Source organism: Falco biarmicus, chromosome 4 (genome assembly GCF_023638135.1).
Source record: "Falco biarmicus isolate bFalBia1 chromosome 4, bFalBia1.pri, whole genome shotgun sequence".
NCBI lineage: Eukaryota > Metazoa > Chordata > Aves > Falconiformes > Falconidae > Falco > Falco biarmicus.
In genome coordinates this window covers 105573367-105598920 of record NC_079291.1, presented here as the reverse complement: position 1 = coordinate 105598920, position 25554 = coordinate 105573367, and the positions used below count along the sequence as shown (strand labels likewise).

The 25554-nt window shown below is 63.2% G+C and overlaps 1 protein-coding gene across 2 annotated transcripts; it reads left to right on the top strand.

Moving 5' to 3' along the window:
• Positions 1 to 372: 372 nt before the first annotated feature.
• Positions 373 to 23981, top strand: LOC130148769 (semaphorin-3F-like). 2 transcript variants are annotated; one of them, XM_056337715.1, is made up of 19 exons: positions 373 to 534; positions 3646 to 3815; positions 13119 to 13279; positions 13451 to 13513; positions 13965 to 14084; positions 15508 to 15588; positions 17808 to 17901; positions 18293 to 18412; positions 19427 to 19566; positions 19644 to 19758; positions 19965 to 20034; positions 20140 to 20284; positions 20401 to 20623; positions 21441 to 21529; positions 21847 to 21888; positions 22138 to 22295; positions 22375 to 22442; positions 23261 to 23394; positions 23481 to 23981. In XM_056337715.1, the coding sequence occupies exons 2-19, from the start codon at positions 3695 to 3697 to the stop codon at positions 23889 to 23891; spliced, it is 2355 nt and encodes a 784-aa protein (XP_056193690.1). In that variant the 5' UTR covers positions 373 to 534; positions 3646 to 3694; the 3' UTR covers positions 23892 to 23981. The 2 variants fall into 2 exon arrangements, with proteins under 2 accessions (XP_056193690.1, XP_056193691.1); XM_056337716.1 differs by lacking the exon at positions 15508 to 15588.
• Positions 23982 to 25554: the final 1573 nt, after the last annotated feature.

Sequence of the window (25554 nt, the reverse complement as noted above, 5' to 3'; positions counted from 1 at the left end):
GCTCGGCTCCCCGCTGCCTCCCGCTGCCTCCCGCTGCCTCCCGCCGCCCGCCTCGGCAGACAAAGGAGGGACGGCACTTATGTAGGCGCTTCCTTCCCGGGGCCGGCGGGAGTGGTGGGCGCCGGAGGCCAACCTTGCTGCCCGCGGCCTCACACGGCGCGGGGCTCCGCCGGCACGGAGCAACAAAAGGCCGGAGTCGGAGGTGAGCGGCGGGGGCGGCGGGGCTCGAACCCGCTGTCCCAGGAGGGGGGGAGGCGGGGCTGGGGGGCGGGGCTATGCAAACGACGCCCCCCGCGGCGCCCCGCGACAAGCGCAGGGGCTGCGGCGCCCACTCGGGGCCGGGCCGCCACCGCCCGCCGCCCCGGCCCCGCCCCGCGCCCCGCCCCGCCCCGCCGCCGCTCCACGGGCCGGGGCCGCGGCGGCAGTCGCGGCCGCGAGATGGCGGGGGGCCGCGGGTGCCCGGCGCGGCGCTGAGCCCCGCCGCCCTCCACACCCCCCCCGCCAGCCGCCGCCGCCGCCGGGACCCCCGCAGAGGTAAGGGCGGGGAGCGGGCGGCGGAGCGGGGGCGCCCCGAGAAAACTTTCCGCCGCTCGGAACTCGCGTGTGCGTGCCTGTGTCCCCCCCGCCGCAACTTGCCGGTGAAGCGGGCAGGTGGGGCGTGGGGGCGGCTTGGTGCCTGCGCACCGGGGTCGGGACCTCTGCCCCGAGCCGGCGGCGACGCCGGGCGCTTTGCAGCCCTCCCCACCGCCCCGCCTCGCAGGGGGGCCGGTACCGGGGGTGGGGTGGGGTGTCTTTGCTGGTCCCCCCACACCCGGGAGCCCGGCGCGCCCCGGTGCCGCCCGGGGCGGGGGCACGGTCCCCGGGGAGCACGGTGCGGGCAGGGGACGGGGGCTGGCAAAGAGCTCCCGGGGCAGGGGGGGCTGCGGCAGGGCTGGGCGGCGGGTGGGTGGCTGAGGAGGGGGTGCTGGGGAGGGGGGCACTCGCCAGACGCCCTCCCCCAGCCCTGTGGAGCCGGCAGCCGCCGCCAGCCCGGGGGGACCGGGAGCCCCAGCGGGGCACGGGGCGCGGGGGGGCAGAGCGCCCGGGGGCGCAGGGGACAGGGGGCTCTCCCCCGGGACTGGCCAGGCGTGCCGGAGGGCTGGCGGCGCAAAGTTGCGCAAAGTTATTTCCCGGGTGCGAGGGGCCGCGCTGGCCGGTTAACGTTATTATTTTATTTTCTTTCTTTCTTTCTTTTTTGGGTTTTTTTTTATTCCGCCCCCTTCCCACCGGTGCCACCGTGCACTCGGGCACCATGGCCGAGAGCTGGGGCGGACTCCCCTCCCGCTGCCCATCCTGCCGGTCTCTCTTTTCCCTCCCGAAGCGTTTCCTGCTCCCGGGGGTCGCTCCCGAGGCCCCAGGACCAGGCGTGCGGGCAGCCTTACCTCCGAGCCCCCCCGGCCCCCCTCGGCCCCGGGGACTCGGTCCCCCAGAGGAGTCCCTGTTCTAGCCGGGAAAACCTTTCCCCAGTCGCTTGGGCTCGGTGGCGCTGGGCTGACCGGCCTGGGAGGGGGGATAATGCCGAGCGGGATTTTGATCTTCCTGCGGCAGCACCAGCAATGGCCAAACTTTAATTGCCAACATCCCCCCCACCCCCAGCCAGCCCGGGTGCTGGGGGGAGGAGGAACGTGGCCGCTCTCCCCTGGAGTTCCCAGTTTCCCTGGAGCGCAGATGACCCTGGAAATAAAGATTTCCCGTCCAAGGTGCACTCCGATGGGCCGTTTCCCCCTTTTTGCTTCCTTGGAATTTGCCTTTCCCAGCCGGGCCTGGGTGCCCCCCGCTCGCCGCCGGCCCTTTCCCCCCTCCTCGCCCTGCGCTCGCTGCGCTCCCCTCCTCTCCCTTTTCCTTTGTTTGCCATCTCGCTCCCTGTCTCTGACGCGTACGCCGCTCCATCCAAATGCAATAGTGGGATTTGCCAGAATTATTTCCTAAAGCTGCCGGGGAGAGGGGGGGAGGCTTGGATGGAGGGGGGTTATTTAACTGCAACCAACTGGAGTTTTGGCTGGCGAAGGAACTGGGGGCTCGGGCTGTCCCGGCCCGGCGCTGATGGGAAGGGCAGAGCCTGGGAACGGGTGGGAGAAGCAGGGGGGCCAGCCTGGAAGGGGACCGAATGCCAGTACAATGGAGCAGAGCTGGGTGTGCTCAGGGGGAGAAGAGCAAATCGAAATATTTACTGACTCCAAAGGCAAGAGTGAGGAAAAAAAAAAATACTGAGCCCCCGGGGAGCGGCAGTGCCGCCGTGCTCCAGGTCTTGCCCTGCCGCCCGAGGAAGCGGCGCTGGAGGGGCTGCGGTTGGAGGGGCTGCGGTGGTGCCCGCCTGGCGGTGTCGGTGCTGCTGTCCTTGTCCCGCTCGGGGCCAGGGCTGGCACCCTGGCTTCTGTGCACCCCGGGAGGGGCTGGCCGGACCACCTGGGTGGCCTTGTGGGCAGAGCCCCGGGATGCGGGACTGCCCCCCTGGCAGCTCAGCATCTCTCTGCTGGGGTGCCCTGAAGGGGTCCTGGCCATCCACCCGCCGCCTTCCTGTGTGCCTGTCCCCTGCGGGGCTATGCAGTGGCAGCTGGCACGTCCCCATGGGGGTGGCACGATGGGAACCCCCCGGTGCAGCATGCAGGCAGGCAGTGCCCATCCTTGCGGTGCAGACACCTTTGACTGGGTGCTGCCTGGATGCCTGAGCCCACCCAGGTACCACGGCACAGCGCATCCCACCCTGGGTGTGCAGCTCCCTGGGGACGTGAGTAGCTTCCCGCCGCAGCCCTCCTCCCAAATCCTGCCTTAAGCCTCCTGGAGCCCCCTGGGAGGGTGCTGCCTTGGGAGAGGGACCTGGGCCCGAGGAGATGATCCCTCTCCCCGAGGGGCAGTGGGGCACACTGGGGGCACTGCATGCCATGCTGTGCCATGCCGTGCTGTGCCGGGGTGCGTGTGTGGCTTGCTGGAGGCAGCTTGGCGGACTCCACTCAGTGCTGGAGCCCCAGGGAGTCCAGCTGCCTGGCACACAGGCAGGGTTTTTTTTTTCTTCTTCTTTTTCCTCCTCTTTTATTTATGAAAAAAAAAATCCCCCCCCCCTTTTTTTTTTTTTTTTTGTACGTTCTTGGAATAATGAAGTCCAGATTTCCTTCATGTTGGAAAGATTTGATCCCAGCTCTGCTCACTGTGGCTTTGCTGGGGGCTGGGAGGAGAGGTGGGGCGAAGAGGGGTGGGAATGGGACCCCTCTAGGTGCTGGGGGAGAGCCATCTCAGCGCAGTGGGGATGCTGCAGGCTAGGGGGGTGAGGAGGGATGCTCCTCACCTGGGCAAGGTTCGCTGGCTTAGGTGGGGGAGCGTGCTGCAGTGGTGCTCACTGCCGTGCTCGCCTCACTCTGCATGCTTAGCTTGGCACCCTAGAAGGTGAGACTGGGCACCCCCGCCAATTCCTGCCCCCCACACCCCAGCCTGCAGAGCAGGGTTCACCTGAGCCCCCCCAGGGCTTGCTCCCAGCCCTCCCCACAGGGTGCTGTGTGCCGGCGAGTGATGAAGAGTGGCATGATGATGGGGAGGTGTGGGACTTGTACCCCACATCCCAGGGTGGGTGCAGCAAACTGATGTCCCTCCCTGCTATGCCCTCTTTGGCAGGCTCAGCTCCCCAAGTCCCGGACTCCCCTCGACATCGGTGCCCAGGTGCATGCCCACCATGCCCGTGGTCAGCGTCCTCCTCTGGGCCACCCTGCTGACTCTGGGCTGGCGGGCTGCCCATGCCAAGGACCACGGCTTTGCTACCCCGAGGGTCCAGCTCTCCTTCAAAGGTAAGAGCCTGGCAGCAGGAGTCGCGGGGTGGGGGTGGGGAGCAGGGTGGGACCCCAAGAAGGTGGAGGACATCAGGGGCACCGTGGTCCAGGCTTCCTCCTCCCTTCTCACCTGGTAGCAGGGGTATCAGTAGGCTGCACCCCCAGAAATCTCCATGGGGATCGGTGTGGCTGAGCTCCCAGTTTGCCCCCTCCCCCCCGCTCCCATTCTTGGGGGGGTTGTGGGGCTGGTAGCCTGCCCAGTCCCCCTAGTACGCTTCCCCTTGTGGGTGTGTGACTCCCTCCATCTGGCGAAGCTGGGTGCTGAGGTGCGAGAAGCCCCCCCCCAGCAGCGCCCCGAGTCCAAACAGCAGCTTGGCGCTGCCCTGGCCCCCCCAGCTGGCATTAATGCCTGGGAGCTGGCTGGGAGCCGGCTAGAGGCAGGAGGGGAGGATGCCGGGGTGGGGGAAAGGGGCTTAACCCTTTGGTACCGGGGCTGCCCGACCCACCCAGCCCACTCTAGGAGCCAGGGGAACAATCCCGGGTCAGCTTTGGGGTGCATGTTGGTGGAGGGGTTGGTCCTGAGCTCCTGCCTCGAGGATGCTGAGAGGGAGCTGGATGGGGCGATGAGGCAGTGCTCAGGGTTACAAACCTGGAGGAGCTTCCGCCAGCACAGGGTGTTTGGTACTGCCCTCGCCCCAGGCCCTGCTGGGACCAGCTGCCCTCTTGGATTCGTCCCAGCCCAGGGATGTGTGTCAGGAGGGTGACAGGCACACAGAGCCTTGTGTCTGCCTTTTCTTGGGGTCCTGGGGAACGTGAGCCATCCTGGGAGAGCCGGGGCCATGCTGCCTGCGCCCTGCCATGCTTTCCCACCGTGCCTTTGCCCTCCGGTCATGTACCGAACCGGTGAGCCCGGGATGCAGTGGCAGAGCCGATGGTGAGCACAGCAGTTCTGGTCCGGTCCAGCAGAGCCCCCTGGCAGGAGGGGCTCAGGGGGCTCGCGGCAAACAAGGCTCAGGCAGGGCGAGCCTCTGGCTTTAAAGGCTGGTCTCGGCAGGAAAAATGGCTGGTATGAAGCGGCTGGGGACAAGTCCAGGCTGGAAAGGTGTGTGCAGTTCCTCTCTGCGTGGCAGGCACCACTTTTCTCTCCAAAAGGCGGTTTCGGAGAGGTTTTGGGGGCTGCTGGGGCACTTTGGCCGCTGCTGTTTCCCACCTAGGGATGCATCCCTTATCCTGGCTCAGAGCATCTCTTCCTTGTGGCTGCAGTGGGAGGAGGCTGTGGTGAAGCCCTGGCTTGACCCGGTGCCCCCCACCCCGGCAAGGTGTGTGTTAATGCTTGTTGCCATCCCGCAGTGCCGGCATGCCCGGGAGCAGGATTAATTCCGGATAAGTGTGGTTAGGCCTGCTGTGCAGCGGGGTGGGGGCTGGTTTGGGTTTGGTTTTTGGGCCCTGGCTGGGTGGAGTGGAGTTCCCTGGCCATGACCGGGGGACCTGGTGGTGTCACCCAAGTGCCTGTGCCAGGATCTCTGGTCCTTCTCCCTCCTGCCTGGGGTGGCCTGGCATGGCTCCCCCTGCACAGAGAGGGCATTTGTGGTGTGAGAAGGGCCAGTTTGCACTGGCACATGGAGAAGAAATGCTGGTGATGTGCTGGATCCAAGCATCAGGATTGGGAAGGGATGCTGCTCACCTCCTCCCCGCCTACGCTCTTGCAGCAGTGGCAGCAGAGGAGAATTAGCCTGGGGTCTTCCTCGAGGGCCAGCCAGGAGCCGCACACCAGGCTGCCGGTAAGCAGCTTCCCTGAGTCAATAATCTGCCCGCAGCCTCCTCAAAGCCGTGGGGCTGCGAGATGTGGTGTGGTAGTGGCAATTGCTGGCTGGTCCGGCCCCTTTCTTGCTTGGGGAGCCTGGATCAGTACCCAGATCCCCTGCCCCAAATCCCTTGAGGCAGCTGCAGGCAGTGGGGCTGGGCGTGATGGGGGCTGGGCTGTGGGGCACTGGTGTGATGAGCTGGGCTGGGCTGTGCTGGCAGGGACATGGTTGTGGTACTTCAGGGGACCTGGTGCCTGTTGGTGTGGGCAGGGCTGGAGGGATGCTGCTGGGCTTGGGGTGCAGGTCCCCACCACCAGCGTCCCTCTGGCTGAAGCATCCCCATGCCAAGGTACTGCCCGGTAGGACCCAGGTGGCTGTGGCATCGCATTGGCACCTAGTGGGGTGCTGGGGAAAGATTTGTGCTGGAGGGAGCCACTGTATCCCTGTGTCCATCCGTCCCCCCCCAGTGCCTCGCCTCAGCCACGCTGCCTGGAGCCCCGCCAGCCCCGGGAGCGTCTCTGGGTTTGTTTGCCTTTGCTTGTTATCGCGCGCCGGAGGTTTGTCGCAGCTCCCCGGGGCCTGCGTCATCCTCTACGGAGCCCCGTCGTCTCTGAGTGCTTTAAAAAAAGAAAAAAAATTAAAAAATAATGAAGCAATAAGAATAGGGCAGGAGCCGAGCTCCTTCACCCCAGCGCAGGGTGATGGGCTGGGCAGGGTCATCCCGCAGTCGTCCCCCTCACCCTGCGACCCCCATGGTTGCTGTCCGTCTGTCCTCCCTCTCAAGGCTTTCCTGTCCATGTGTCGTGCAGGAGGAAGGTGACCGGCACGGAAAGAACAGCACTGGGAGCGGCTCCGGCACAGCTCCCTTTTGCCAGCAGCTCTTCCCAGATCTCAGCCCGGTGCTGGCCAGAAATAGGGTGGATATTTTTAATCATCTTCTTGCTAACAATTCCCCCCCCATCTCCTGTACACATCCTGTGGCCCCCTCTCCTCTGGGCCTTCCTCCGTGCCGGGGGCTCGGGCACCGCAGAGGTCTGTGCTTTCACCACAAGGATGCAGGAGGTGATGATGATGGTGATGGTGATTCATCCCTCTGTGTCCTGCTCCCTGTCCGGCATGGGAAAAGCATGCGGGAAGGAAGGGTGGGCTCTCACCCCGCATCGCCGCGGGAAGCCCTCGAGGTCAGGGCTCTCCATGGGGCTTCAAAGGGGGAGCCGCTGCTCCCCGTGCCCCCCCCCCCCCCCCCCCCCCCCCGCACCAACGTGGCAATGGGAACAGCCGTGCTGGCACCTCTTGGAAAAGCCGTGGCAGAGGTCCAGCCAGGGACAGCCCTGGCCAGGAGGGGCCGGGTGAGAGGCAGGGCAGTTCCTGCAGGGGGAAAAAATCACTTTAAAAAGAATAAATCAAGTGGTGGAGGCTCCTCTCGCCTCTGCTGCCAGCCCCCTGCGTGACCTTGCTTCTGGATGCCTTGTGCCTCAGTTTCCCCTCCCATCCTGCTGGCATCTCGGCTGGGGGACATCGGCACGCTTGATCCAGGCCGGGAGGTGGCAGATGGCTGGAGAGGAGCCCGGCAAGGGGGCTGTGTCCCCGGGGCCACCCAGGCGCCCTCCTAAGCTGCCGCAGCTGTGGGCACTGCCTGGCGACAGCAGGCTGGGATAAACATGGGGAGGACACGGGGGGGTGCACAGGCAGGGCCAAGGGCTCGGGGACAGCCAGCCGTGGGGATGTGCTGGGAGGGCTGGTGCTGTTGGTCCTCACCCCAGCACAGAGTGGGGGTGTGCTGGACCTCTGTGCTGCTCCTTGGACCCCTCAAAGGTAGGGGAGATGCCACGGTCCCCTCTCCTGTGCCCTGGGGGACAGGGACATGAGGGTGAGCTCTGTGACTCCCTAAAAGGATTTCTTTGGCTGGGGAGGTTGTGGGGCTGTGGCAGGGCCCCCCCACCCACCAGGACCGGCTGCTGCTGGGGCTGAGCCCCCTGGACTCCGGCTGCAAAGCTCCATAAGCTCCTTTAAACCTTCCTCCCAAAAAACCACCCTGTGCGATTTTAGCCCCCCCCCCAGCATATATCTAGTAAGCTCATTATCCCTCAAATTAACAACACTCCTGGAGCAGTGCAGCCAGCATGGCCCTTCCTGGCATCTGTGTCCCCCATCCCTGGCTCCAGTGCTGCCGGCCCCTGCCCGGAGCACCCCAGCCACTGCCTTCCCTGTTGTCTTTTTGGCACAGAGCGAATGGCCTGGAAAAGCAACTGCATTCCCACCAAGGCAACCTTGTGCTGCTTTCAGGGGCTGTGGAAGAAAATGTTAAAAAATGTATAAAAAAACGCCCCAAAGGGCGGCGGGTGGGGACCCTCAGCTCAGCTCTTTGCTTTTGGGGGCACTGAAGTGTTTTTTTCTGAAGCCAGGCTCCTTCCCGAGGGGTTTTTCCTGCTGCCGGAGTATCCCCTGGCCCAGCTCCCCAGTGGGGACCGGGGTCACCGCTGCCATGTGATGCTCGGTGGGGACAGGGCCCCCCCCTACCAGAGATGCTCGTTGGGGCACGTCCACCCGCGAGCACTTCGGGCAAGCTCGCTGGGGGATGAATCAGCGGTTTCGGCTGAAAAAATGTGGGTTTTCTTTTTTTTTTTTTTTTTTTTTTTTTTTTTGGCCTGTGCCCAATCGTCCAGGCTGCGATGGTGGGGGGGGGGGGGGAGGGGGGAAAGCACCCGGCTCACCCTGCTTTCATCCCAAGGGATTTGAGCCGGGTGGCTGTGGCACCTGTCCCCTGCTGCAGGGGCCAGTGGAGCGGGTGCCGGCACGGGGCGATGCTCCCGGGGGGCGCTGGATATGGTCGGGGGTGGAAGGCAGCAAGCGGGAGCTGGAGCCATTTCATCTCCCAAGCCCCAGCAAGGCGGCTTTGGTTTCCTCCCACCTGTGAATCGGTTAAATGGGAAAAAAGCTTGGCTGGGGGCCACGGAAACTCTCTTATTACATGTAATTAGCTTAATTACATCATAAATAACCCATCAAGGGGTAGCGGAGTGATGCTCAAACAAATAAGCAATTCTGCTTTCATCGGGTGACCCACCCAGCTCTTTGATCAGACCCAGTAACAACAAATGCTTTAAACACGGGAGGGGACACATCCAGCCCCCCATCCCTTTCCCAGCATTGCTCCCCATCCTTCCTCTTTGCCAGGTACCCAAAAAGCTGCATCCCTGATTTCAAGCAGGGGAAAAATTAGGGGGAAGCATCCTGAAAATTTGGGGCACACTTATAAATTTATGGGATAAACCGCTTTGGGATGGAGCCAGGATTTATCCCTGCTGGGCCAGGCTCCCTTGGGATCAGTGCTGGCTTCTCCATCGGCATGCGGTGTGAATTCATTCACCCCCATGCAAAGAAAGGGCTCCCAAAAGGCACTGCCTCTGCCAGCCAGGGGGAGAGCGGTTATTGAATATAAACACGCTGTGTAATTTACATGCTAATTATGTTGAATGCACTACAAGCCCATAATTAGAAACTAATTAGGTGAGAGCGCCTGTAATTGGTTTCAGGGGGGTGCAGCAATAGTGCACCTGGGGAGGTGACCAGTTCTGGTCCTATAGTGGCATTAACTCTCCATGCCGGTGCTCCGGTGGTGTTTGAGGGGGTTGGGGGTATTTGGGGCGCTGGGATGAGATGCCCTCTGGATGCTCGGTTTATCAGGGGCCCCTAAAATCTCACCCTTGCTTTGGAGATCAGTGCTGGCCTCTGTGCCAGTGGGCAGGGACCACTCATCCCTGCCCGATGGGGGACGGTGGTGGTAGCCAGCGAGGGTGGAGGTGTGGGCAGCTGCTGGAGCTGTAAATTCAGCCCGAATTTGGCATGACCGGGGGGGGCGGGGGGGGATTTGGCTTTGCAGAGCATGTAATTGGGCGGTGCTGCTTGCCATCACTGCGGGCAGAGCCAAGCAGGCAGAGCTGAGCATCACCCCTTGTTGCTGGCCAAGGGTCTGACGGTTCCTGGCCGCCAGCATCGCTCGAAGGCGCAGGGTAATTAAATCTCAATGCCTGAGGCCACCAAACGATACTAGGGAGGTGAGTCCGATGGAGGCTTGGTGGGGGCTCTGCAGGATGCTGCGAGGGGACCGTCCCCATCCCCGGGGAGGCCACCCTGGCTGTGATGCTGGGCGGCTCCTGGCTCCGGTGCTGGGCAATTAAAATGGGATTAGGCTCCTGGCCAGCCAGGGGAGCTCTGCCGGTGCTGGGGTTGGCAGCAGGGATGCGGGAGGGAATATGCTCATCAGGGCACATCGGCTAACCAGCCAGCTTCCCTAGCCCCAAGGGGGGCCCCTGCCCCGCTCTGTCCCCAGGGCCCCCCCGTGGCTGCCGGGGGCAGGTTTGGGGGCACAGTGGTGGTGGGGGATTAGGCAGGGAGGGCGGGAAGGCGGCGGTTCAGGAGGTCAGAAGTTGGGGTGGGGGCTCACCCATCCGTCCATCCCCTTTGGAGAGGGCGTCACGGGGCAGTGGGTCCGTCACCACCCTGCTTTGGGGATGCCCCCTCTGATCGCTGGGCCGTGGGGGGCTGAATGGTGCCCCCAGCGGGGGGCCAGGGCCCTTTGTGCTGCTGGCTCTGTCCCCTGACAAGTCCTGGGGCCGGCCATCCTGATGGATGTGGGATATTTGGGACTGTCACGGGACCCTGCACTGCTGGTGTCCTGGTGCTGCCCGGCTCAGCCCCAGGGTCCCAGCTGGGAGGTGAGGATGGGAGCATGCCCCTGGGGAGGTTGGACGTGGTGTCCCCAGGCCAGGCAGCGATGGCAGATGCGGGGCTGTCCCAGCATGGGGGTCTGCCTGGTTTAACCTCCATCCCCAGCTCTGCCTGCACCAGGGCTGTCCCTGCCCCAAGCAGGATGACTTGGGCGTATGGCTCTGGCAGCTGGTCCCTAGTGCTGGGGACGAGCCCTCTTGCTCTGCCTGCGTCACCCCACTGCTGAAGCCACCCTGCCCTTTCCTGGCTCCTGAGCTCCAGAGCCTCCCCGACACTAGCATACCTCTGGAGGAAGCCCCAAGAAAGTCACCCTGTGTCCCCAGGGCACTGTGTGGGGCACACACATGCACACAGACACGTGCTGTGTGAGGTACACGTGCATGCACACACACTGTGTGGGGCACACATGCACATATGTAATGGTATGGGGCACTCACCTGTACTCGCACACACACATGTACACATGCACGCACACAGTGAGGCACACACATGCACAGATGCGCTGTGTGGGGCACGCACAGTGTGGGGGGCACACACGCACAGTGTACGTGCACACACACACATGCTGCGTGGGATGCACACACATGCTGTGTGGGGCACACACGCATGCACACGTGTTGCATGCTGTACATGCATACGCACACACGCACTGCGTGGGTGAGTGGGGCAGCTGTGGGCCGTGGCACAGGCAGAGACTGGACCCAGTGCACTGTGGCACAGGCAGAGGCACTGTGGGACAGGCAGGGAGCACCATGGGACAGGCAGGGAATGCCACAAGTGGCAGGCAAGCCAGCACTGGCAACAGGGAACATCTGGAGCCCAGATGGGACAGGCAGGAGGAGTGTGCTCACCAGGTGGGTGAGCAGCCCCCCTGTCCCCCTGTCCTTTGCACCGTGGCACCCCACCCTGCCCACCAGCCCCTCCACGTGCCCACCATGCTCACCCCCTCTATCCAGCCCTGGCTGGCAGGCAGACCCCTGGGCCAGGGGGATGTTGATGTCACGTCCTGTGACAGCATTTCCCACAGCCCCAGCAGATTTGTGCCCCGTGGTGCCCGGCATGTAGCGGCCTCCCCACTGCAGCTGAGCAGTGCTGAGTGGGCTGCAGGTGCCGTGCGGCAGGGCTGGGGGCTGGGGGGCAGCGCTGCTGGCCATGGGACAGGGCGGGTTCTCCCAGTGACACCGGTGGGCACAGATCTGGCTGCTCCTGTGCACCGCTGTGCCCCCTTGGCATGGGCTCCCATGGAGACCTCCCTTTCCCCTGGCTGGCAGGAGTGTAGGTGCCCACCCTGCCCCAGAGGTGCCCACCCCCCCTGCCAGTCCGCCAGCCCAGCCCCAGAATGCCAAGCAGGGTGTCCCCAGGGCTGTGCAAGGGGGTCCCTGCCACCGCCAGGGTGCAGGGCACAGCCCCCCAGCCCTCTCAGTCCCCAAAGAGGGCAGCCCCCCATGTCTTCAGGGTGCCCAGGATGGGAAGGAGCCCTGGGGATGCCTGTGGGACATTGCCAGCCCCCCATGGGGCTGGAAGGTGAGAGGTCAGGGAGATCTGCAGGCGCTTGGCATCCTGGCTGGGAGCGGCAGCTGGCCGCTGGAGCCCTGCCCAGCCCTGCCTGGAAGCCGGCATGCTCCTTCCCGCCACCGAGCTGCAGGAACCTGCTCCACTCCCACCCGGGAAGGGGGGTCCCCGGTGCACAGGGCACACCCCGGTGTGGAGGGACAAAATGCAGGGTGGGGGGTGCTCATGGGGCCAGCATCCCGTGGCAGTCCCATGAGACCCCCATGTCTAATGGCTGAAGGGGGGAATCCAAAGGGGGTGGCATCTCCAGAGGGGGTGGCATCTGGGGCAGATTGTGTCCCATGGAGGTGGCATCTAGAGTGGCACCTCCAAAGGGGATGGCATATGGGGAAGATGATATCCCATGGGAGTGGCATCTTATGGCTGGGAGTGACATCGGATGGCTGTTGGTGGCATCCAAAGGGGTGGCACCTCCAAAGGGAGTGACATCCAGGGCAGGTGTCATCCCATGGAGGTGGCATCAGATGGCTGGGCTTGACATCGGAAGGGAGTGACACCTCCAGAGGGGGTGGCATCCAGAGTAGGTAGTGTCCCATGGGGGTAGGGTTCTGTCTTGCTCGTGTCCTGGCCCCTGCTGCGTGGTCCTTGGCACTGGCCCACATCATCTGCAGCACTTCTGCCTTCCATCTGGCTGCCTCATTGCACTTGTGAATATTCATGACCCTCATTATCCTCTTTCACTCATTGCTCCCACACTCAGGCTAAAAATAACTTCCCAAGGGGGGATGGGGTGCGTGGGGCCGGGGAGAGGTTTGTCCCCTCCCCGGGAGGGAGCTCCTTGGGGTCCCAGCTTCCCCATCGAGGAGCCAGTGGACTGGCTGAGACGTGGGGTCACAGGGCAGGAGAGGGATGATGCCGGAGATTTTGGGAGCTGCGGGCTCTTGGCTAGTGTGCCAGGGAGCCCCTGCTTCCCGCCCCATCTCAGTGGGGAGCTCCACTCCCTCCTGTGGGGTGCTGGGTCTCCTGAGCCCAGGTCCTGCTGTCCCCCTCCCCTGGCCACTCTTGGTTGTCCCAACCAGCCATGTGCATCTCTGTCATTGTCCCATGTCCTATGTAGAGGTGGCAGTATCATGGCTCTCATGGAGGGAAAGGTGGGCATCTCCTCTGGCAGGATGTCCTCCAGCTGGGACCAGCCTTGAACTCAGGGGCAGAGGTGGCACCAGGGCAGGTGGGGGTCCCTGGGGTGCTGACACCTGCCCCTTTGCCCCCACAGAGCTGAAGGCAACTGGCACAGCGCACTTCTTCAACTTCCTCCTCAACTCCAGCGACTACCGCATCTTGCTGAAAGACGAGGACCACGACCGCATGTACGTGGGCAGCAAGGACTACGTCCTCTCGCTGGACCTCCATGACATCAACCGCGAGCCCCTCATTGTAAGCTGCCATCGCAGGGTAGGGGGGGCACAGGTGGGAGGGGGGCAACTGGGCACACGAGGGGGCATTTTGGATGCTGGGGCAGGAGCTCGATGGGCGTTGCTGGCACTGGTGGGGAAGAGGTGGGGCTGGATGTGAGCCCTGGTCTCCCCTGGGCTTGTGTCTCTGCAGATCCACTGGCCCGCATCCCAGCAGAGGATCGAAGAGTGCATCCTGTCAGGCAAGAACAGCAACGTGAGTGGACACCATGAACCCCCTTCTGGCCAGCACTCAGGGGGATTTGTGTCCTCATGTCATACCCTGAAAAAGCCATCCCCCAGGTCCCCTCTAGTGCAGCAGCATCTGCAGCCATGCCGGGATGGGGTGGCATCCCATGGTGTCACAGTGTTCTCTCACCCCTTCTGTCCCAGCCCTGCAGGTCCTGGAGAGCTTCATGGGCAAGTAGGAGGCCAAGCTCCTCATGTTTCCTCCTGCCAGCCAGGGCTGGGCCTTCTAGCTTGCCAGCTCGTGGCTCATGCTAGCCCCTGACTCATGCTGTCCCATGCCCCATGCCATCCCGTGGCCCATGCCAACCCATGACCCACACCATCCCATGACCCACACCAACCCATGGTGCCAGCCCATGGCCCCACCCCAACCTATGGCCCCCTGCTGGGGTTGGCACCCCCCCTCCTCTGCTTCCCAGGGGGAGTGTGGCAACTTCATCCGCCTGATCCAGCCCTGGAACCGGACCCACCTCTACGTGTGTGGCACCGGCGCCTACAACCCCATCTGCGCCTTCATCAACCGTGGGCGCAAAGCCCAGGTAAGGGGTGGGTGGGATGGGTGGGGGCTGAGCCAGTGCCTGGACCAGTGGTGCTGGTGCAGCCACCACAGGACTGCAGCGGGGTGCAGGAGGGCAGCACGGCATGGCTTGCCTCTGCTGGTTGGTGTCAGGGGGTTTGGGGAGCAGAGGGTTGGGGGCCACAGCAGGCAGTGGGGTGACCGTGGCTAACAGTGCTGTGCTGCTGAGTGGGGCCAAGCCATCTCCACAGACAGAGGACTTCTCTTCATGCTGGAACTGGGCCACCCTGGCTGGACCTTGATGCTGGCTTCCATGTGATGTGCCCTCGCACCCTGCTGGTCGCAGCCACTGCTGGATCTCCACCGGAGCAAGAGATGTGTCACCCCCAGCTTCCCACCCACCACCAGGCTGCGGAGCCCCTTGCCGTGGATGCAGAGGATGCCTGGCACTGTGCCAGTGCTGGTGTTGCACAGGGAAAACTGTGGCAGGGGCTGTGCCAGTGCATGTGGCTGTGTCGGGGACATCCCTGTATGAATGCCACACAGCCCCAAGGACCATGGTATGCACTGAGAGGGTGGTCAAAGCCGTGTGCCACCAGGCTGGATGTGTGGCAGACAGAGGAGCAGTTTCAGAATAGTCCTGGGAGGAAGCCAGTCTCTGCAAGTAGCAACGTGGGTGTCCTGGGGGGCCCCAAGCCCTGTGAGGTGTCGATCCCCTCTGCGCTGGGGTGGCAGGTCCTGGGCTGTGTCCTCTTCTGTGGTCAGAGGGAGCTGGGTGCTGCCAGCCTGAGCTGAGGGAGGAACGCGGCGCTGGACATGGAGGATGTGTGTCTGCCCCGATGCCCCCAAGCCTGGCACAGGCACCAAGAAGGGTGGACGCTGCTTGGGCCAGTCCAGATTAGGACTGGATTGGGACCAGGCTGGGCAGCAGCAGCATTTGAGGAGGAGCAGGGGTGCTGGTGCAATTGAGGACAGCATCGTGTGTCCCCTCCAGCAGACCAGCAGCGCTGTGGCGGGGACAGGGCATTCCAGTGACCCTGTAGTGCCAGTAGCTTCCCCCATGCCGTGACTGGGCGCCGGGGGCTGGGGCATTGCTTCTCTGCTCAGGGTGCTGCCACCTGGGTGGCAGGTGCCATCTTTGTGTGCCCAGGTGTGAGCCTAACCTGGCTGGCTGCGGGCAGCTGCCTCTCCGCTCTCTCCTTCCCTGTGCCAGGGCACCCCAGTTCTGTGGGAGAGAGTAGGATCTGTCCTGGAGAAGCTCCTGCTGGAGGACGGCCCAGCCTGGAGCATCCGGAGACCCCCACCAGCACCACCCAGGGGGACCACAGCTCTGCTGCTCCATGGGCACCCATCACCCCAGCTCTTGGGGTCCCCCCACCCGCCCCTGCCCTGGGGGGTCCTTCCCCCCACGGGCGCTAACTCTCTGCCCTGCTCCTTTTCCCCAGGGGTTTCCGTCGAGCCAGCCGGGAGGCCGGGAAAGCAGATCCACCGACAGCCCCCTCAGCCCGAGACCAGCACAAAGCAAGGTGGGAACCGGTCTGGGAGCCCGCCGCAGCCGTGCCCAACTCTCCCCGGGGCGCGCCAGAGCCGCGGGCTCCTTCTCCCTCCCACCGGCATGCTTCCGACCCCTGGGCCAGGCGCCCTGTGCCGTGGGCATCCCCGGTTCCGTGGGCATCCCCGCCGTCTCCTTCCCTCTCAGCACAGCATCTTTCGGCCACCGGCCTGGCGTCTGCTCTCCTTCTCTCACTAACTCCTTCCTCCCAGGCCATGTACGGGTCCCCTGTGGGGGACACTGTCAGGGACGGTGGCTCTCCCCCCTGCCACCAGCTTTGCCCAGCTCCAGGCTTGCTGTGTCCCTTGGAAGTGGGGCCACTTGTCGGTAGAGCCACAGGGCTTGAGGTGGTTCAGGGGAGGATGCCAAGGCCATGTGCAGGAGGTGTTTTGGTAGGGTCTACAAAAACGTGACTAAGCAGCTGCTTTGCCCTGCCCCGGGGAGGGCTTGTGTCATGCCAGCGGGCAAGCAGGCTCAGGGAGGCGATGGCAGCCCCAGCTTCTGGGAACACCCAGCGTCCTGCCCACCCTGACAGTGTCACCCCCCAAGCCTCTCCCCTCCAGACTAACATGGGTCAGTGCATGGGCTGGGGAGCAGGTGGGGCGTGGGCATCCTGTGGCAGCCTGGGTCTCCCTCCTGCCTGGCCCTCTGCCCCTGCTGGCCCCTCCGCTCCAAGGATGGGTGGTAGGGGGGGCAGAGGGTGATGCTCAGCTGCGAGCATCTCACTGGCTGCGGGCAGCTCCTGCTGCTGACTTCCCCAGTGCCAGCTGGGCAAGCCCTGTTGCCATTTCAGCCCCCTCGAGCTCCCCTGGTTCCTCCCTCCCTGCCAGATCTGGCCCCAGCATCCACAGGGAGAAGCTCCCTGGTGCAGCTCCCTGTGCCCTGGGCGGGGGCTCCCTGGGGGCTGCCAGCACCTGCTTTCCCGCAACTCCGATGCATTTCAAGGCGCGTTAGCCCAGCAGTGGTGCCGGCACCGTGATGGCTCATGGGTTGCCTGACTGGGAGGGTGAGATGATGCGGCTGGGGCCAGGGCTGCACTGGAGAGCCAGGTTTTCCCTGTGATGGTTTGCTCAGCTCGGGAGCAGGGCTGTCACCAGGCAGAGGCGTTTGTGATGGTGATGGTGGCTCTGGCAGCGCAGTGCAGCAATGGGGACGGTGGAAGTGTGGCTGTGCCCATCTCTGGGGCTGAGGTGCCCCAGGAGGAGCTGGCATGAGCAAAACCTCTGGTGGGAGATGTGCTCGGTGAGCATCCCAGCTCCCCACCATATCCTGCCCTTCCTGGAGCTGGGGGCTCTGCCAGGACGCTGTTCACCTTTTGATGGAGGATGGCTGCCACCATGTCCATCACCCCTGCGTCAAAGCCAGGGCATGGGGCCAGTGGGCAGTTCCGCCACTCTGATTTGGTTGCTTGAGGTACCCCCCTGCACCCGGGCTCCTCACAAGTGCTGCCATGCTGCTGCTTCATCCCTGCTCTGATGGTCCCTATGTCAGGTGGTGCAGGGTGCCCTGGCTGGGCCAGCCTGGCCCTGCCTGCCCCCAGCTGGCACTGGCAGAGGTTTTTGTGTCTGTCTCTGGAGGCAGTGTGGGTCTTGCCTGGCTGGGGATGTGTGACAGTGCCAGGGATGGCCACAGGGGAGGCAGAGGTGGAGAGACAGCTAACAGTGTGGGGGCAAATCCCCCAGTGTGGGTGCAGCATCTCCCCATGATGCCACCTTGGCAGTGCCTGCTGGAAGATGGGTCCTGGCAAGAGGACTGCGGTGGGTCTGGCAGCCAAGCTGTGCTGAGCTGTGCCACTGGCCAAACTCTGCCTGCCAAAGCTGCTGGAGCTGAGTGACCTGGAGCCAGCCAAATGGCAACGTGCGACGCGGCCAGCTGGAGCAAAGAGGTGGCCAAAGGGAGATGTTTGCCCAGAAGTGGACCTGGGGGATGGATGCCCTGTTTCAACCCAGCAGTTCAACCAAGTCTCCAAGTGGTGGAGGGCATGGAGAAGCACCCAGCACCGTTGGAGGAGTAGCTCACGGGGACCTCAGCTTCTCAGAAGACCTGCAGACCCCTGGTGTGGTCCACCCGCATCCATCCTTGCTGCTGGCCTTCATCCTGGAGGAGCCTGCTTCTCCTGGTGGGCTTTGGAAGATGCCACAGGGATGGAGGGGTGAAAGTCTAATCAGCTCCTCCATTTGCTTCCTTCTCCAGGATTATATCTTCTACCTGGAGCCAGACAAGCTGGAGTCAGGGAAGGGGAAGTGTTCCTATGACCCCAAAGTAGACACCGTCTCTGCGTTAATAAGTGAGTTCTGTAGCTCCCTGGGGCCAGTGCTGCCTGTGTTGGGCAGAGGAAGCATGTAGGCGGGATGGGATAGCTGCTCCCACAGTCTTCCTGCATTGCCCAAATATCCCCTGGGAGTCAGGTTCCTGCCCCTGCCACCCCTGCTTGCTCCAGCGGTGGATGGCTGGGCACCCGGGATGCCCAGTCCTTGGGCAGTTGGCCCAGCAGAGGTGGAGGTCCTGGTTACAGACCAGTGGCAACCTTCTGAGCTCTCTGAGATGGCCACAGGCAGTGGCTCTTGGTGCCTTGTGGCTACTGGCTGGAGCTGGGGCTGGATGGAGCCCAGAGCAGTGGGAGAAGGTGGGTGGATGGGACTAGGTGGGGGTCCCTGGCTGATTCCTGCCCTCTGCAGATGAAGAGCTCTACGCTGGTGTCTACATCGACTTCATGGGCACAGATGCCGCCATCTTCCGCACCATGGGCAAGCAGACAGCCATGAGGACAGACCAATACAATTCACGCTGGCTCAACGGTGAGTTTGGGTGTCATTGGCTCAGGTTCCCTGGGGCCCACGCAGCTCCAGCCCTAGAGATGAAACTCATCGTGTTGTACTATGTCCTCCCAGGACAGAGACAGTAGCCAGTATGGGCAGGTGGATGGGTGGTGGAGTGGGAAGGATGGATGGATGGATGGATGGATGGATGGATGGATGGACAGCTGATGGATGGGTGGATGGATGGATGGATGGGTGGTTGACAGTTGACAGCTGATGGATGCGTGGACAGATGGGTGGACACATGATGGATGGGTGGATGATGGATGGGTGGAGGGATGTGTGATGGATGGATGGATGGATGGATGGGTGGAAATCTAGGCAGAATAGCAGAGGGACAGCTGTGTGTGGCAGTGGCAGATGTGCTGGGAGCTTTGCTGGATGGTGGGAGCAGTCAGCTGGTGAGAGATTGGGCTGGCTCTGCCAGAGTCTGTGTGTAGGTTTCTGCAGGGCTGAGATGTCAACCATGTCGCCTGCAGTCGGTGACCCTGAGCACTCATCCTGCCCCCCTCAGAGCACCCCTGCCTGCAGGGCGGCAGCTGAGTAAACAGAGCAGAGCAGATGGGATGATCCTGCCGGGCTGGGGAGCCGGCGGGGCGGTAACCTGAAGAGGGAGAGCTGTCAGCACGGCTGGGTACCGGCTGATGGATGGCAGGGAGAAGCTTCCTGAGAAGCTTCCAGTCTGCGTGGTTCCTCCCCGGGGGAAGACTGGTTCCCACCGCCCTGTTCAGAGCTGCTGGAGCTCTCCACTCTGTGGATCTCAGGGGTGCTCCCAAGGACCTCAGGGAAGCTCCAAGGCACTCCTGGAGCACTGATGACCACCAGAGAGACCGAGTTCCTCTGCTCACCTCTGCAGCTATGGTCCAGATCCAGCTGTCTCCCTGCAACCACAGCAGTGCTTTTCCAGGAGCAGAGGAAAGGGGGGCTCAGCATCCCGCTGCAGCCAGGGGCAGGCTTCTGCTGGGCTGACAGTGCCGTGCCGTGCCGTTCCAGACCCGGCCTTTGTCCGTGCCCAGCTCATACCCGACAGCAGCGAGAGGAATGACGACAAGCTCTACTTCTTCTTCCGAGAGAAGTCAGCTGATGCCCCGCTGAGCCCTGGGGTCTATTCCCGCATCGGGCGCATCTGCCTGGTAGGTGGAGCAGCAGGCAGGCAGGGGAGTGGGCAAGGGAGTGGGCAGGGCTCAGCATGGGGGTTCCTCTGTTGCAGAATGACGACGGGGGCCACTGCTGCCTCGTGAACAAGTGGAGCACCTTCCTGAAGGCCCGGCTCGTCTGCTCTGTGCCAGGACCTGATGGGATCGAAACGCACTTTGATGAGCTCCGTGAGTGGGCAAGGAGGGGGATGGAGACCTTCTCCACTCCTGCAGGCTTGGGGGGCACCCTGGGGAGAGCTGGGGACCCTCTTGCTGCCCCCCCACCTCTTGCTGTCCCATGGGGAGCTGCTCTCCCCCCTATCCTGGCATCCCTGAGTGCAAGGGTGTTCCTGCCTACCTTCCCCATGGTGACACCCCCATCTTTCTGTCCCAAGAGGATGTCTTCATCCAGCAGACTCAGGACACCAAGAACCCCGTTATCTACGCTGTGTTCTCTGCTTCGGGGTGAGTGCTGACACTCCCAGCACGGAGCAGCAGAGGATGGGCCCCTGCTGGGTGGGGGTCCCTGTGATGCCACAGTGTAGGGTGGCAGCAGGTCCTTCCTCCCAGGTCGGTCTTCAAGGGTTCTGCCGTGTGTGTCTACTCCATGGCTGACATCCGCATGGTCTTCAACGGGCCCTTCGCACACAAGGAGGGACCCAACTACCAGTGGGTGCCCTACACAGGCAAAATGCCCTACCCCCGGCCAGGCACTGTAAGTACCCCCTGGGCACACGTGGGGAGGTGAGCTGGCACCTGCCATGCAACCGGCACCCTCGGTCGCATGCCCAAATACCAGCTCACTGAGCACTGGTGATGTTTGTGCCACAGTGCCCCGGGGGAACCTTCACCCCATCCATGAAGTCGACGAAGGATTATCCTGATGAAGTGATCAACTTCATGCGTACGCACCCGCTGATGTACCACGCTGTCTATCCCACCCACCGCCAGCCGCTGGTGGTCCGCACCAACGTCAACTACCGCTTCACCACCGTGGCCGTCGACCAGGTGGATGCGGCAGACGGGCGCTATGAGGTGCTTTTCCTGGGCACAGGTACCCACGCCGCGCACCGCGGGGAACGCAGCATGCTCCGGCGCGGCCCCGGAGGGCACGGGCACCACCAGGGCTGGCCAGAGCACGGTGCCCTCCGCCACGCTGGAGCAGGGTGAGGGGCTGAGACCCCTCCCCTGAGATCCCTGCCCCTCTTTGAGGCTCCAGCCTGGTCCATCCCCTGCCCCGGTGCCCATCCCATGGACCCCCACCATCCAGCCTGGTCTTTCCCTTAGCCCAGTTCCCATCCCCAGAGCCAGCAACCCAGCATGATACCTCCCATCCTAGGGATGCCACCAGCCAGCCTGGTCCTTCCCCTGCCCTGCCCGTCCCACGGCCCCCACCGTTCAGCCTCATCCTTTCCTGACCCCAGTGCCTATCCTGCATTCTTCCCATTGCGCATCCTAAGCCCACCATCATCCAGCTTCATGCCTCCCCTGCCCAGCTGCCCATTCTAGAGGCACTAGCATCCAGCCCTGTCCTTCCCCTGCCCCAGTGCCCATCCTGCAGGCACCATCATCCAGCTCAGTGCCTCCGCTGCTCCAATGCACATCCCAGAGCCCCCATGGTCCATCCTGATCCTTTCCCAGCTGCTGTCCCCACCCTGCCCTGGGTGGCAGCAGTGCCTAGCCACAGGCAGTGTCCTGAGCTGGTACACCACGCCCCAGGCACAGCTGCCTGCTGCAGCAGGAGAGAGATGGGCATGGGCTTGGGGGAATCCTTCCTCCCCCCAGTCCCAGCAGGAACCCCCTTCCCAGGCTTGGAGGGCACAGGTGCTCAAGGGTGGCACTGAGTGCCCGGGCACCATGGTGTCTTGCAGATCGGGGCACCGTGCAGAAGGTCATCGTGCTCCCCCGGGATGACATGGAGACGGAGGAGCTCATGCTGGAGGAGATCGAGGTGTTCAAGGTAAGGGCTGGCCTGCCCTCCACGCCCTGCTGAGTGTCCTCAACCGGGCCAACCATCCCCTTGGGACACCAGCCATTCTTTGGGACACCAACCTGCCCCCTGGGACATCAGCAAGTCCCTTGGGATACCAGCCACCCATTGTCTGGCTCTGGAGGAACCCCAAGCATTGGTCCTCCTGCCTGCTGCCTTCTCGCATCTCCCCCTGCCCGCCCCTGCCTGCCCTAGCTGCCTGCAGGGGTCTGGGGCGCCCACCCCAGGGCTGCAGCATCAGGCCAGGCAGTCACCCCTCATTCTCTTTCACTTCTGCTCTCGTCTAGGTGCCAGCACCCATCAAGACAATGACCATCTCCTCCAAGAGGGTGAGTCACGGCAAATGGCAGGGTGCTGGGCAGATCCCATTACGGGCCTGGCCGCGGCACTGCCTAGTGTCACCCCAGCACCAGAAGGGGAGGCGCATGGGTAGCCCCAGGCAAGCTGGCTCGAGTGACCCCAGGTGGCCCTGGTGTCTTGGCCAGTTCCAGTACCAGGAGGCTGCAGCTCATTCTGGGTGGTCCTTGTGGGGTGGGGACAAGATAGCATCTCACTTTGTCCTCTTTGTCACCCAACAGCAACAGCTGTACGTGTCCTCGGCTGTAGGTGTGACCCACCTGGCCCTACACCGCTGCGATGTGTACGGGGAAGCCTGTGCTGACTGCTGCCTGGCCCGGGACCCGTACTGTGCCTGGGATGGCAGCGCCTGCACCCGCTACTCTGCCTCCTCCAAGAGGTACGGGGGGCCAGGGGACAGCGGCAGGGAGGGACACCCTGGCTTCAGGCTCCCCAGCTCACCTTCCACCTCCCCACAGGCGGAGCCGGCGGCAGGATGTCCGGCATGGCAACCCCATCCGCCAGTGCCGAGGCTACAACTCCAACGGTGAGCGAGGTCTGGGGCACAGCCCCACAGCATGGGGGGGCGGCTGCGGGGCGTGCTGAGGGTGGGGTGTGGGGGGTGTGTAGGCAATGACCAGAGTGGCACAGAGGTGGATGGATGCCCTGGTGGGCTGATGGTTGTGTGGGTGGGTATATGGGAAGAAGGTGAGCATGGATGGATGGATGGATGAATGGATGGATAGATGAAATAATGGGTACAATGGGGAGGAGGATGAGCCCAGATGGATGGGTTGGTGGGTAGATGGATGTGTGAATGAGTGGATACATTGGAGAGGAGGATGAATGTGGATGGTTGGGTGGATGGGTGGGTGGATACATTGGGGAGTAGGATGAACATGGATGGGTAGATGGATACATTAAGGATGGAGGATGGATAGATAGATGGATATGTTGTGGAGGAGAATGATCAGATTTGAATGGGTAGATAGAGGAAGGGATGGATGGATGGATGGATGGATGGATGAATGGATGGATGGATACGGTGGGGAGAAGGATGATTACAAATGGGTGGGTGTGTAGACGAATGAATGGGTGGATGGATGAGCGTATGGATACTTCAGAGGAAGATGAACATGGGTGGGTGGGTGGATGGATGGACAGACAGACAGACAGACACCCTTGCAGAAGCATGGCTACACTAGAGGTGAAGGAGCATACTCGCTGGGTGTCTGGGGAGCAGGCAGGCCTGTGGCTGGAGATGGACAGGACCTCTCCCTTGGAGAGTTGGTGGGCTGGGCAGGACGGCAGCGGGGCAGGGGTGCGGAGGCGTGTGACCCAGCTGCCCATGGCCCACCCCTGCAGCTAACAAGAACATGGTGGAGGCAGTGCAGTATGGGGTGGAGGGCAGCACTGCCTTCCTGGAGTGCCAGCCCCGCTCGCCCCAGGCCAGCGTCAAGTGGCTGCTGCAGAAGGACAACAGTGACCGGCGGAAAGAGGTAGGGCAGGGTGCTGCTTGGGAGGGGGTGTGGGGTGGGGGGCCAGGGACCAGCCCACTGAGCCATGCCACCTCTCCCCCTGACAGCTGCGGGTGGAAGGCCGGGTGCTGCGGACGGAGCAGGGCTTGCTGCTGCGTGCCCTCCAGCTCGCCGACAGTGGCCTCTACTCCTGCACCGCCACCGAGAACAACTTCAAGCACACGGTGACCAAGGTGCAGCTCCGTGTCCTCAGTGGCCGCGCCGTCCACGCCGTGCTGGTCCAGGCGGAGTCCCCCCCTGGCCTGCCGGGTGCCCCCACTCCTCGCTACCAGGACCTGCTGCAGCTCCTCACCCAGCCAGAAATGGGACTTCTGGACCAGTACTGCCAGGGCTACTGGCGGCACACGGCCGCTAGCCCCCCACAGCCACTAGCTGGCCTCAAAGCCAAGGAGCAGCAGGACCAGAAGAAGCCTCGAAACCGCCGGAATCACCAGCCAGAGACCTACGGGCATACATGAAACCATCATCAGGGACTTTGCTAGCACAGTGGTCTATTTTTCCCCCCTTTTAATATTAAAAATATCTATAAATAAATAAAAATATATATATATATATGTACATCCACGCACACACGCATGCAGACACACGCACTCCTCCCCTCCCACGGGAGATGGTATTTATTTGTAGGTTGTACATAGTCACTGGGGTGATGTGACTCCCACCTCCTGGCCCCAGGCAGGGGTGGGGACCCCCAAGGCAGCCGCCACCAGCACTGCTGTCTTCCCCCCCGCCCCAGGACCCCGGGATCCTGGTGTGTGGGGACTACTGGGCACTGCAGCTGCTGTCTTCCCACAGCTGGGGCATGGCCCTGCGCTGGGGGGCCAGAGGTGCTGGGTCCTGCTGTGGGAGGGGGTGATGCCCTGTGGAGGGGAACAAACCCCAGCCAAGGCAGTGGGAGAGGCAGCGCCACCAAGGTCTGCCCCTGCAAGCTGTGCGCAGCCCTCGCAGCTTCATGCCTCAGTTTCCCCACCTGGTTATTGAGGAGCAAGTGCTTTCTGTGGGGAAGCTGCAGACCACCAGGCAAGCCTAGGAGAAGGGGGCCGTGGGACCAGGGTGTGCAGCCCTGTCCCCCTCCCTGGGGGGTTGGTCAGGGGGACAGGACCCTTGTGGCAGTATCCAGGTGTCCAGGCCATGGTGGGGGCTCGGCCGGGGTCTTTGGGTGGGGAAGAGAAGGAGAAGGGGCTGTGCCTGGGGTAAAACTTCGAGCAGCCGCTGGTGCTCACTGGCACTGGCACCCACGGGCGCTGGGGCACCCAGCCCGTCAGCTGCCCCTTGGGGCACCCAGGCAGGTGCAGGGGCTTGTAAATAGTTGTACATGGGAAGCGCAGGGGTGGCAGGGGCCAAGCAAGTGCTCCCTGCCGCAGCCAGGGGCACCCCCAAATAAACACTGGCTTTGGGACAGATGTGGGCGCCTGCGTGTGCTCTGTGGGGGGCAGGGAGCGGGCAGGGAGCAGGCAGGGAGCAGGCAGGCAGGGCCTGTGCTGCTGCCTGATCCCGGGCACATAATCCCCTTAACTCTGCCCCCGAACCCTGCCAGGGGGGCAGGGGTGGGCTGGAGCCAGGCAGGCAGCGGGGGGGGGGGCCTGGAGAGGACCTGGGGGGTGGGCCCTGGTCAGGACTGGGGAGCACGGGGAGGTGGCAGTACAGGGTGTGCTGCCTGGGGGTTAGGGTTATGCTGGGGCATGCACTGGACTGGGCTAGTGGCCAGTACTGGGTGTTACCGAAGGCACTGGGAGGACTCAGAGTCAGTACTGGGAGCACTGGGGGTGGTACTGGAACACTAGGATTTGATACTGGGAGCGAGTACTTGATGGTACTGGGGGCATGGGGGGACGGCTCTACATGGAGCGCTGGGGGTTGTAAGTGGGTAATACTGGGCTGTATTGGGAGCATGTCAGTACAAGGAGCAATGGAGGTAGTACTGAGCTCCTCTGGGCAGTCCCCACAGACACTGGGGTCAGTGCTGGGAGGTCCTGGGCTATATTGGGGGCAGTACTGGGCACACTGAGGGCGGTGCAGGGCTGTACTGGGGCAGTAGTGGGTGCACTGGAAGCGGCGCAGGGCTGTACTGGGCACACTGGGTGGTGCAGGGCTGTATTGGGCAGTACTGGGCACACTGGG

Bases quoted from the DNA above. Each gene is read 5' to 3' on its own strand.
- LOC130148769 (XM_056337715.1), top strand. From the start codon at position 3,695: ATGCCCACCATGCCCGTGGTCAGCGTCCTCCTCTGGGCCACCCTGCTG. The intron at 13,280-13,450 runs GTAAGCTGCCAT...GTGTCTCTGCAG, and splicing joins TCAACCGCGAGCCCCTCATT to ATCCACTGGCCCGCATCCCA. The intron at 22,296-22,374 runs GTACGGGGGGCC...ACCTCCCCACAG, and splicing joins TACTCTGCCTCCTCCAAGAG to GCGGAGCCGGCGGCAGGATG.